Here is a 13,039-nt window from a genome sequence, read left to right on the forward strand (position 1 = left end):
AATACTGTATTTTTAAAAATTACTAGTGAGTAATGTGTGCTTATACTCCCAGTGCTGTTACATGGAATTATGTGGATCCCTGCGGCTCAACACTCAGCCAACCTGGCCTACTGGTGAATTTCATCCAGGCCAGTAAGTGACACAACACATACAAGTACAAATGCACACAAACAGTCCATTTTATAAAGTCACATGATATAAAATACCTTTTTGGGTATATTTCATTTTTATAGACTGACTGACCTATGACAAGGAATCTCTTAAACACAGTTATCTTCTTAAAGTAAATGGAGGGTAACTTTTCCAGCTCTGCACAGGATTAAGCGTGTTAAAGTTATCTCTTTTACCTAATGGGGAGATTTAAAACATCTGGAGGCAGGATAAAACATAGCCACCATGGCTCACAACCACCCGATATCCATGTCTGGCTTCCTCAAGCACAAGGCACACACATGGTTGAAAAAAGATGCAGGAAAAACATCATACATATAAAATAAAAAATTTTAGATATTAAAATATAGCCATCTAACTAGGGTTTATTGTTGTATCTTTTATCTCGCATAGTTGTAAAGAAGTAGACTAACTACTAGTTTCACATCACTGAGGGACATGCTCTCCAGTCCACAGGTGCCATTAGTCATGACCACTGCCATCACTCAATGGCACGTCAACTCAAGTTTTGGCCTTGTAAGTTTACAGACTTCTGGAAACTATGAAAGGAGTCTGAAGGATGAAACGAGCTAAAAGACAGGCAATGCAGCTCTTTATCACTGTCTCTGTCACTCTAGCACCAGTGGCCTCTGAGGGCACTGACGGAAAGAACAGCTGAGACACCTTCATGTCCGCTTCACTTTCTGAAGTGGAGGAGCTAGTTAGAAATGGCCACTGCTCAGAAGCAAGAAGGCATCAAACTTCCTCTTGGCAGAGAAGCAAGAATGAACTGTATCATACACTACGTGGTAAAGGGTGTGTGTTTGGGACCGAGCTAAAGGCCTTTCACTTTGCTTTCATGTTCATCAGACAATATTTTTTTTTGAGACGTAAAATTGCAAGGTATACACACAGCTACGTGCCTTAAGTAACCAACTGGGTGGTCAGATCTACAAGACCGGTCAATTCTAAGTTGTTTTCAGTCTACTGAATTTTCACCATCCTTCTTGAACATGTTTATTGTTGCCGATTATTTTCTAAGGAGTTTACAACATTACTTATTGGACTACGCAAAAATGTAAAAGGAATGCAACATGTCTATTCCAAGTGTGCATAGTTTGGAAAGAAATTTCAGTAAAGTAAAATAGTCTTATTATCTATTAATAGTCTAATCTTATTATTAATCTAGTAGTTATTAATTTAGTCTTATTAAAAATATAATTCTCATACTTGATAACTTAAAAAGCCATTGCTAACTTAAGACGCATAGTCACTGACAAAAATTGGTCAGGCTACTTTTAACTTCTAAGGTCAGTCCACTTAAGAGCTGCTTTCTTTGTAGGAAAAGGATAGCAAGGGACTGTACTTCTATCTCAGGAAGGAGATTTCACCAGCAAATCTGACCTGTCTCCTCTGCTAATTCACCAAAAATAATCCTATTGTCAGAAATAATATACAAGATATGAAAACAAGATCCTACATAACCTGGTATGCAATAAAGTTTTGAAATAATATTGGTATATTTTTTCAACATGGTAATAAGAAATTAAAGTGATAGCATTTAAAATTTAGTAAAAAAATCATTTTTACTCAATGCTAAATGTTCTATAAAGAACATTAAAAGGACATAAAAAATTAACTTTTACATAGTTCACAAAATTTTTACGATGACAAGTTATAAAGTGATCTTTGCTATCTGGGGTTTGAATTCTTTATTGTTTATATCAGCATGCATTTATAAAATTTGGAAATTAAATTCTATTTTAAATTTGGAAATTAAATTTTATATTCTATGGTAATAAGAATGTCTCTGTTAAAAGTCAATGTAAGGTGTGTCTTTTGTAACATATTGAGGGAATTTAGTTCAAAAAGAATACTTTTATAATTTGGAAGTTATTTTAAATACAATTTTAAAAGTGCATAGAGACAGACTGCTATTTCACTTACCATTCACATAAGGCTACGTCACATTAGTGAGTCACCTCTAAAGCACACTTGTCACATAGAAGCTACCGTGCTGAAGGAAGCATCCCTTCAGTTGTGACTTACAGTGTACTAACATGCCACCTCATCTTCAATTTCACTTACATCATAAGGTTCCTGTCCTTTAAAAATGGCAGCAGGCTTCAAACATTTATCAAGGGGAGGGGGGGGATTATGTCACTTATAAATTAACAGTATAAAAAAATAAACAATGGGATTTTAACTTCATTTAACTCCTAGTTAAGATTCTTCCCTAGAGCTTAAAGAACAAGTTCTAATGCTAGGATTAAAGTCTGGCGTAAGCTCCAGATGTCCAGTCTTTAGAACAGCACCTGTTCATGTTTGTCAGAGTCTGATCAGCCGATGGCGCACCGATTCTCTTATTACCAGCAAGATTTTTACCACCGCTTCCAGTATACGTGAACTCATCACCTCGGTCCTACAGGGAAAGATTGTTTTTATAGTAAGATACTTAAGCCTGACTATAATTCACCAATTCTCACTTTAGAGTCAAAACATTAGGTTAAGATGTTACTGACATTTTTCTCAGAGAATTTGCCAAAATAAAGCAAAATATAATCATGTGTGCAGTATACCACAAGTTTTATCACTTGATCTAAAAATTTTGCTTCAAAGTTAGAGTTTGTAATGTCTTCAACAATTATTCTCATGCTGTGCGTGTATCCAAGCAATCCACAGCATTTTACAAGGACTAATGGGTTAGAGCATTTAATTCAATGGTAACTGACGTATCAACACGAGCTTGCAGGTACTTTATGGGCTGTATCACTTTCACTATGGGATTCTTAGCTCTTGTTTACACAATACAGAATTTTTCTGACAGATATTCAAAATTTGACATGGACATTAAATACATTTTATAAGGTAAATTTACCTAAAAGCTTCACTGTACAGTTCTAATAGCATAGTAAACTTTCCATATTTCATATTTTGAAATTACCCATGAATACACTCAGGTTAAAAAAATAAGCATTAGCCGGGCAGTGGTGATGCACACCTTTAATCCCAGCACTTGGGAGGCAGAAGCAGGCGGATTTCTGAGTTCGAGGCCAGCCTGGTCTACAGAGTGAGTTCCAGGACAGCCAGAACTACACAGAGAAACCTTGTCTCGAAAAACCAAAAAGCATTGCTACTATTAAAAAAAATCTGGAAAATAACTGAAAATTAAATGCAGTACTTGGTATCTACTAACTTTGATAAGCATGTCCAAAGGAGATATTATAAAAAGCAACAATATACTCATTTCTGTGGTAGCTACAAATTTATATAGGTGTAAGGAAATCTTAATTGATTTGAAACGCAAAATAACTCAAGAAAAGCATCAGTACATAATTTACCAATACTAGAAGGCTAATGATTTGGGTTTTTAAATTTTATTTTAATTAATTTACTTGGTGATGGGGCATACACATGCCTCAGCCCACATATAGAGGTCAGAGGACAACTTGCAGGAGTCAACTGTTTCCCTCTACCAGTGAGTCCTGGAAACCAAATTCAGGATGGCAGGTTTAGTAGTAAGTGCCTCTACTCATTGTCCCAGTATTCTTTTTTAATGTGAAATCAGGAAGAACTTAAGACAATGCTTTTCCTACTAAATTCTTATTTCTTTGAAGGCTGCTCATTCCCACACCTTGGATTATAGCCTAATGAGACTCATGTACTAAGGGTATTTATGAGGCAGGCGTGGTGGTGTACGCTATAACCCCAGCACTCTCGAAGGCTACGAAGAAAGACTAGAGTTCAAGTATGGGATCAACCTGAGCTATACCATGAGGAATGCAGTTGATGAATGAATGAATGAACAAATGAATAAATGAATAAATGAATGAATGCAATATTTAAGGCCACTTTTTTAAAATAAGGAGCTAAATTTATTCTCTAGTATGCATTCCATTTGAAGGAACTCTAATAAACATATTCAGTAATGACCCAGAGCCAGCCTGCCTGTCTGCCTCCCTTCCTTTCCTTTTTCCTTTCCTTTCCTTCTTTTCTGTCTTTTGTTTGTTTCAAGACACAGCTCAGGCTGGTTTCAAACTCACTGTGTAGCTGAAATGGCCTTGACCTCCCTGTCCTTCTGCCCCCACCTCCCAAGTGCTGGGATAATAGGCCTGTACCACCATGCCCTACTAAAACACTTCCTTACTTGATGAGAAACAATCTTTTACACTGTATCTAGATTGACTCTAGAATACTCAAAATCAAAATTACCAAGTTTTTAAGTTATAATCCTGAGAGTGCTATAAAGAAAGAGAAGAGAGATCTGACAAAACAGGCATAATCTACCCTAAACAGAACAGGAATGGTCTACCCTAAACAGAACAGGCATGGTCCAACCTATACAATGCTTTAAACATTAAAGAAAAAATAATTTTGAACATTCTTCAAGTAACAAACAACCTAATTATGATTAAAATTCTATAGCCTACCACTAACACATTTGTACTTAATCATTATGCCAACAAAAGCTTTCTATTATCACAGAGAAAAAACCAGCTTGATTTGTTGTGTTTTGTACATCATGAAGTAGCTTATGCAAAGTTGCTGCCACTGCCTAGAAAGAGTGCATTCAAAGAAGCTATACCTGCTCAAAAACATGAAGCTGCTACTACCAAGTAACAGAATTTCCCATAACCCCAGGCTGATCTCAAACCAATACCCTTGTGCATGTCAGGCATGCGTGTAGATCACAGAGCTATATTCTTATTCCATTATCCTCTAGTGACCCTCACAAGCTGCTAAAGGAAATACAAAGATAGATGGCTGTACCAACTCCTGCATGAAGCAGTCACACAGGCCAGCATCATCATCTCAGACTCCCCAGCTAAGGATCAGCCCAGGGCTGTCAGATATAGCTTTAATCCATCTCACAGCACTCTCTACTGTCCCTGTAAAACACTCATGGAACACTATGATCCAGACATCATACTTCCTGATGTAAGCACTATATACAAGTGTGGACTGCAGCGGTATCTGTATCGTTTCTTACACTACTGTGGAACCACAATTATTTCAAAATAGGCTTAATTTTTAAAAAATTCCAGAGAATATATTTTTATATTAGTTATCAACTGTGTAAGCTAAACCATCATATGTAAAAAAAACAGACACTGGTAAATCTTTTAACTTAAATAGAACAAATCACTTCAACAAAACTAGTCTAAAAAAGAGACAGTAGTATGTGATGTACTTCGGGCACAGCTTTAGTACTTTTAGAAATGATCTAGGTAGGCTCTAAAGAATGAAGTCATAGTACTTACAACTTCATCTTCAAACCCTCCAGCCAGGACAAGGGAATACGCCCCGTCATTGCTGCGACCGTGGATTCCACCAACGTGAGGCCTGTGAACGCCCGCTTCGCTCACCTATAAGGTGAAAGGAAAACATCAAGTATATTCTGTATGCACGAACTGTGAAAAATAAATATAGTTAAGAGTACCAACGAAGTCAGACTTACAAAACACTTTCGTATGCATTCTTAAACTTTAAAACCCAATCATGTTTTACCTAGAGTTTACTTTCTCATTTTAATTTTCCTAAAAAGTAAGCATCGTCTGAATTTTAACTATGAATTTTGCCCTTCCAACTAAGTCAATTTAAAAGCATACCTGAACTCTGAATCTCCAAGTTGACCCAACAGGAATACCAGGGATAGGTCCATAATGATTCGAAGGGACAATAGTACATTCTTTTGTACGACCAACACAAGCCATTCCCTATAAGTCACAAAAGAAGCTGTCTGAGAAATCAATCATGCAAAAAAGTGTTTTCAAGATCTCTAATTCCTATAATATGTGAATGAAATAGCTAGATGAACGAAACTGTTCTTTATGCAATTATCACTGATACTAACAATTAAATTGTTAGTCTTTTATACTATCACTACCAATGCTGAAACACCATTCACCATCAACTGTTAACAGGACAGGGAGAGGAAGGCAGGCTCTTTCTCACCCTGCCCCAGTCCCTCCGGCTCTCGGTGCTGGCTGAGGGCATCTTTGCTTTCTTCTTACTCAGCTTGAGTCTCTCCCCAGCCTTTACCACTTCACTGGAGTCAGTTTTACAGGAAGGACAATACCTTACGGAATAAAAAAGACAAAACAAAGAATATTTGGTAACTTAGATCAGTGACAGAATAATGGCCTTACCACATTAGGACAAATATTAAGATATATTGGGTTAGACTATACAGAGTACCAAATGTTACTAACATCTAAAACTTTTCAAAAATAATCACAAAAAAAAAGAGCTGACAGTAAAAACATTCTTGTTTTGCTTCTAAAGTATTTCAAGATTTTGTATTATCCACCTTAAAATTCAGTCCAAAAGCCTGGAGTGTGGGGGAGGGACATAAAGCTTAATCTTATTACCAACTCTAATGAAATATTCACTTAAAATTCTCATTATAAAAACTAAAGGAAAAAGAATCCAACAGTGAAAAATGCAATGAACACATCTTCCCATCTAAGCCAATTATTAGAATTCTCAAAAAAAATATTATATATATGCAGCCAATGACAGACAGTACAGTAAGTTAAGGGTCCCACCACCAAGATGGCTAACCTGAGATCAATCCCAAGGATCCACATGGTGGAAGGAAAGAAACGATTTCCTCAAGTGTTCTCTAAACTTCATACTTATACCCATCAACACACAATAAATAATTGAAATCCAATATATATGGACATATATGTGTGTGTGTATGGTATAGCTTTTTGGCAGAGCTATGAACAAAGCCCTGGGTTCAAGTCTCAACATCACAAAGTCTAGTCCACCATAATAAGTGCACAAGACAGCATCTCTAGATCTGCCTGTTTAATGTACTTGTTTGTCCTTTCTCATAAGCTGCTTTAATACTTCCTAAAAACCTTGCCTAGAGAATGAAATAAGGTTATTCTCTACCAAAAACTGGAAAAGCCAAGAGCATACCATCAAAACAATAATTCACCGCCAAATTCATCTTAAATTTCTATCTTTTCTTTTATAATTATCTCTTCCATGTAAGTTTTAGAGTAAAGAATACATCTATGCATACTAGTCACTCCTAATTATGAGAGGTATCTGCACTATTGGGGAAAAACGCAAATACTTTAGTTCCCTCAACTTGAAAAATATATACATCTGAAAAGGCAACAAATATAGTCAAATTTTTTCCACTATGTACACTTCCACCAAAACAAGGAGTAAGTATGAGATAAGAGACTTCAGAGGAAACATAGTTACTAGCCACGTGATCACGTACATCAGTGGGAGGAAGAAACAGAAAGGAGTCATAGCCCTTCTCCATTTTGTTGTTTTAATTTTTAAAAGCGGGATGTGTCTTTTTCTCCCTCACTCGCTCCCCCCCTCCCCACTTGTGTATGTGTTTGTGTGTGTGCCTGTGTATGTGTCTTGTGTACATGCATGGCACACAGGGAGAGCAAAAGACAACTTAACAGAGTTGGTTCTTTCCTTCTACTCTGTGGGTCCCAGGGATTGAACTGAGGTCACTGTTGACATAATATCTTCATCTATTTAACCATGTCACCAGCCCCTTTCCTTCTTCCTTCTTCCTCTACAGTTTCTGTAGTAACACAGCCATCCTGTTTGCAATGAGCCTACAAAAAGACTACAGGAAGGAAGAGCTGTCTATTCCCCACACTGATAACAGGCTAGGCACTTGGGATATCAGTATTCTTGACTAGTATACCCCTTACTTAAATCAGTTTCAGGCTAGCCTAGTGTACATACAAGTTCCAGGCTAGGCAGGGCTACACAGTAAGAAACTATCTAAAGAAAAAGAGAAAGAGGAAGAAAGGGCAGAAGGACAGATGAATGGAAAGAAGGAAGGAAAAGAAAAATTCACTCTTTGAAGATTCATTTTGATTATTTGCAGAAAAACAAAACAGAAGAAGACAAAGCCCTGGTGATGATACCAGTACTCCTCTTCCGGGACTTTATCCAAAGGTGGGCTCAGGCAGTAAATGTGATAGGCCATATTGCAATCGTCACACAGAAGCTGCATGTTGGGATCCCGTTTCTCTCCACACTTATGACAAGAACACATGTGACATGTCTTATCTGGGTCTCCACCACACAGGTCACATTCAGGGTCATTTTTCCCTATAAAGAATAAAATTATGGAAATGTTACTCTTTTCTATCTATTAGCACATAGACAGTATTCTTAACCACTGAGCCACCTCTCCAGCTACTTACATTTAAAAAATCCACTAAAGCAGTATACAACTTTTTAAATACAAAACAACAAACAGGTACACCCCCCAAAAATTCAGGACTAGAGAGATGGCTCAGTAGGTAAAGGTACCTGCTGCCAAGCCAGGTGACCTAAGTTCAACACCCATAACCCACACGGTGTAATAAGAGCACTAACCCTTACAAGTGTCCCTAAACTTTTTATACTTGTGACACACGGGGGGGGGGGGGCCCCCGGGGGGAGAAAGAGAGAGAGAGAGAGAGAGAAAAAGAGAGAGAGAGAGGTGAAAGAGGAAGAGGGAGAGACAAAGAGAGACCAAAAAGAAAGATAAGAACAAGAGCTTCATCCCAGATTTACTAAGTCAGAATTTATGAAATGGGCCCATGAGTATACCAGTGTGTGTGTGTGTGTTAGTAATAAACACAGGGATAGTGTATATTATTGCTACAAATTGCATTATACACATACTGATGTTAAAGATTAGATAAGGACATAGAGAAATAGTTGGTATAAACACACAGAGGGCCAATCCAGGCTCTGCAGGCAAAAGCACTTGTCACTAACTCTGACAACCTGAGTTCGAATCCCAGGATCCACACGGTGGAAGAGAGATTTCCTAATGTAGTCCTCTGGCATCAACTTACACACTGGGATACACACATATAATTTTTAAAAAACTATTTTTTTTAAAAAAAGTACACACATGGAGAAGCTCTTGAAAGACCATTCTGTAAACAACAGCTTACTAAAATCGATTCACTTATCCTAGGAAGTGAATTTGTATGGTCTATTTCATAACTCCTCCAAAAGCATTCGCTGGTCAATAAAACTAAATCTGATCACACAGCACACTCAGTTTAAGCCTAACAGAAAAACTCATACTTAAAAACTTTCCATCGGCAAAGGAGATAGGATGGGCTCCAGGCTTCTCAATCTTGAAGATTTCATCTACGAACATTACTCGGCAGTCATTTAATGTTCCTTCAGAACCCCTGCTTAAAAAGAGGAAAAACATTAACTTCTTTAAGCAGCATTTAAATTATATGAAAATAGTAAGTCATTGTAGAAATTCACTGTATTTTTCTCACTTATAAACTGACTGTGAACTTGTTCCTTTTAGAAGCTCTTCCTATTAGCTATGTGAATGTGTACGGGCCTGTGCAAGGAGCTCACATGAATATAGGTGCCTGTACAGGTGCAGCAGCTAGGTGCTTGACTCCTCGGAGCTGGAGTTCCAGCGGCTTGTGAGTAGCCTGACTTGGGTGTTGGGAGTCACATGGGTCCTTTACAAGAGCAACAAGCTCTTAAACACTGCACTACTTCTCCAGCCATGTTTGTCTTTTTAATCATAGTGTTTGCTTTGTATTTGGAAAACATTATTAGGTACAGATAGATTTAAGAAATTTATATATTTTCGTTTGGCTCTTGCAATGAATTCAACATTTTATCTACTTCAAAAAAATTTTTTTAAAAAGAGAGAGTAGCATCCATTTACTTAAAAGACTTTCTCAACTTAAATTTCCTATCAAAAATTTAATATCAAATATAATCCAGAAACTGCATAGGTAACTGTATAACTCAAGCAGCTGTGAGGCAGAGATCTTTTGTTATCATCAGTCATGACACCAGACAGAACTGTCATGCTACCCCTAGGAAGTAACCATTTCTTCACATCTTCCCAAGAGTTATATTTAACTTAATTTTCTTAATTCTTATTGATTGTTCGATTCCCTAAACATATGGCAAAATTCCACCATACATTAGGTCTATAATCTATAAATTTTGCACTATCTTTTTCTTCCTTGCAATCTGCTTAAGAACACAAGTCATTTGTCCAAAAGCTTCTCAGTCTCGGGTTTTGATATTTGTATTCCCAGGGAATGGTGATACTTAACTAAGTTAAAATTAAAGACACTATTAGATTCTAAGCCTCCACATGTGTACAGAAGCACACAGAGGTCACAAGCGGGCACTAGATTCTCTAGAACTGGAGTTACAGTGATTCTGAGATACTCATGTGGGTGTAGAGAGCCAAACACGTGTTCTCTGAAACAGCAGTGAGTGCTCCTCAGCCACTGGTCCTTCCTAGAGCTGCAACCCTTTAGTTCCTCATGTTGTGACTACCAACCTCATCATCCTCCTTATCATTATCATTTGGAGAAATAGTTTCTCCAAGTAGCCCTGGCTGGCTTAGAACTCTTTCTATAGATCAGGCTGGCTTCAAATTTAGAGATTTGCCTGCCTCTGCCTCCCAAGTGGTAGGGGCATACACCATTACTGCTTAGCTTATAAAATTATTTTCATTGCTACTTATAACTGTAATTCTGCTACTATTATAAATTGTACTATATACATCTAATATGCAGGATAGGATAGCTGGTATGTGATCCGTGTGAAAGGGCCATTTGATTCCCAAGGGGTCACCACCCACAAGTTGCAAAACATTGCCCTAAGCTGTCTCTCTAGCCTCTAGGAAGATTTTAAACTATGAAATATATACCTATCCTATGGCTTTGACACTCCTGACACTTCTAAGTAAGAACTTAGTAGTGTTTTACAATGGGACAGCTATAACATATTTGCCTGTCCATTTTTCCATTCATGCTTAATCTAGTCACCAAAGTAATTTTCTACCTCAGGATCATTTGAACTAGAAATCTTTCTTAAAATAGCAACTTCTTTTTCTTTAAAAGTGTTTATTGTTTATTTGTTTGTTTTCAGACAGGATCTCACTATATAGCCGGATTGGCCTTGAACTCAAGAGATCCTCCTGCCTATACCTCTCGGCGCTGTGATTTTAAGATGCCACAGTGCTCCATATTGTTTTGTTTATACGCTCAATGTTATGAGTTTTGGTATCTCCTATTGTTTGGCACCTTTTTTATACTTCCTATAATCAAGTGTATCATAAGGTTCCCTACACAGTCAAGTTATTTTGGTGGTTCTTCAGATTTGTGTATATATATATATATAAATTATAAATTGTTCAGAAATCTGTAATTTAATTATATCCCAGTTGAGTAACAGAATCACAATTGTATTTCTCTAGAAAGATCTGGAATCTGTTTTCTATAATATAGGCTTTAATTCTAATATTCTAATACAAAAACAACAGAACGCTTTCTTCAGCAGGTCCTAATAGTCTCTATCCTTATATCTCGGGTTATCAACTATTGTCATGAGTCAAACCAGAAGCAAGTTGTGCAGTCAGATGTTCTCAGCTGCAGAGTCTCACACAAAGCAGCTAAATAAAAAAACCAGCACAGATAATAATCAATGGGCACTGCTGTGTTCCAATAAAACTTTGTTTACAAACACAAACAGCTAGTGGGCTATGGTTTACCTATTCTTGCTTTCTATGAGCCATAATAAATGTTTGCTTCTAGATTTGTCACCTTTTGTCATGAACACAGTCAAATATAACATGAACAATACATAAACTGGCTCTTTCTTAAGAAGTGGAATCTGTTGGTGGCATGTTAAATTCCTTCTCTGATCAATACAACAAATCTGATATAAATTCATTATATATAAAAAGAAATGCACATAGAATTTAAAATGAAAATTTAGAAATTCTTTAATACTACTATCTGTTTAAAGGCAAATGAGTGACTATTCACTCAATTAAAGCTGAGAGGAAGCAGAGAGAGGGTGGAAGTAGTAACCTCCCACTGTATAGCTCTCTGTAAGATAACGCCCACTAGCTACCCCTTGAGGAAAATCCTGAAATGTTCCAGGCTAGAAAGCAGAGGTGAAGCTGTCATCTACAGTAACACGTTAGTATGTTGCTGCTTTGTGTATTATTGTTTCATCTATAAGAACTAGAAGAAGCACAGACTTCTCTAGTCAGACACTTTTATGTCCGAATCTCTAAAAATTATCTTTGATCTTAGAGACGAAGATATATTCAGTTGTAATAAAAATTCTCAGAATTTATAAAAATAGTCCCCTTTTTAAGATGAATTTTCTCTCTCGCGCCATCTTCTTTAACGAGAGGGGTTACATCCCTAATTGAGCAGGTAAACAGCATTAGCCACAAGAACCTTACTCACCCCAGGAAGACTTTCACACGCACTTCCTTTTTGGTCCTTGATATTGTCTTCAGTGTGGTAATTTCAGCATCATACCAAAATCCTCTTTTGCCTGGATTTTCTACATTGTAATTAACCATTACCACATCACCAACATTTAGTTCATTCCATTTTAAAATGGTCCTTGCTCGTGGTCGAAGATCCTTAACATTCATTTCTAGTATACCACTTTCGGGATATCTGAAGGAACAGGAAAGAATCCCGCACAATTGAGTTTAGGATTATTTCCACAGGAGGCTAATGTTTGTACATACTATATACAAAGACCTAATTTACAGAGTTGGAAAAAGAAAAAAAAGTTCCCAGTGGTGGAGTAGCACATGCTGGTGAGATGGGCTGAAAAGGTGGAGATAGGAGCAGCAATTAGAGATCAGCCTGGATTATGTCTTTAAAAAGTATATACACATACATATAAACAGGTAGCAACATCTTTTATTACTGGGTATACTTCTTATACTGCAACTCATGGGTGAACACGAATGAACTTCTCCCCCACCAAAGTAAGCCCTACACAGGTACTTTCATGGCTTACACTGTGTTAGGCAAGCACATTCCAGGTTCTGTACACATCATCCTACTGAGTTGGGATTTCTTTCCAGACT

The 13,039-nt window shown here is 37.1% G+C and overlaps 1 protein-coding gene across 1 annotated transcript in view; it reads right to left on the reverse strand.

Annotated features, from left to right (window-relative positions):
- The window catches only part of Uhrf2 (ubiquitin like with PHD and ring finger domains 2), a 62,206-nt gene that overhangs the window by 7,567 nt on the left and 41,600 nt on the right, over window positions 1-13,039 (reverse strand). The window contains exons 4-10 of the mRNA XM_028764053.1: window positions 12,399-12,617; window positions 9,229-9,338; window positions 8,067-8,253; window positions 6,106-6,229; window positions 5,760-5,867; window positions 5,412-5,516; window positions 2,466-2,572 (exon numbers count right to left, since the gene is read on the reverse strand). Of these exons, the coding sequence (XP_028619886.1) occupies window positions 2,466-2,572; window positions 5,412-5,516; window positions 5,760-5,867; window positions 6,106-6,229; window positions 8,067-8,253; window positions 9,229-9,338; window positions 12,399-12,617 (960 nt within the window). The remainder of the gene's footprint in view (window positions 1-2,465; window positions 2,573-5,411; window positions 5,517-5,759; window positions 5,868-6,105; window positions 6,230-8,066; window positions 8,254-9,228; window positions 9,339-12,398; window positions 12,618-13,039) is intronic.

This window comes from Grammomys surdaster, unplaced genomic scaffold (assembly GCF_004785775.1).
Source record: "Grammomys surdaster isolate TR1022 unplaced genomic scaffold, NIH_TR_1.0 141, whole genome shotgun sequence".
Classification (NCBI taxonomy): Eukaryota; Metazoa; Chordata; class Mammalia; order Rodentia; family Muridae; genus Grammomys; species Grammomys surdaster.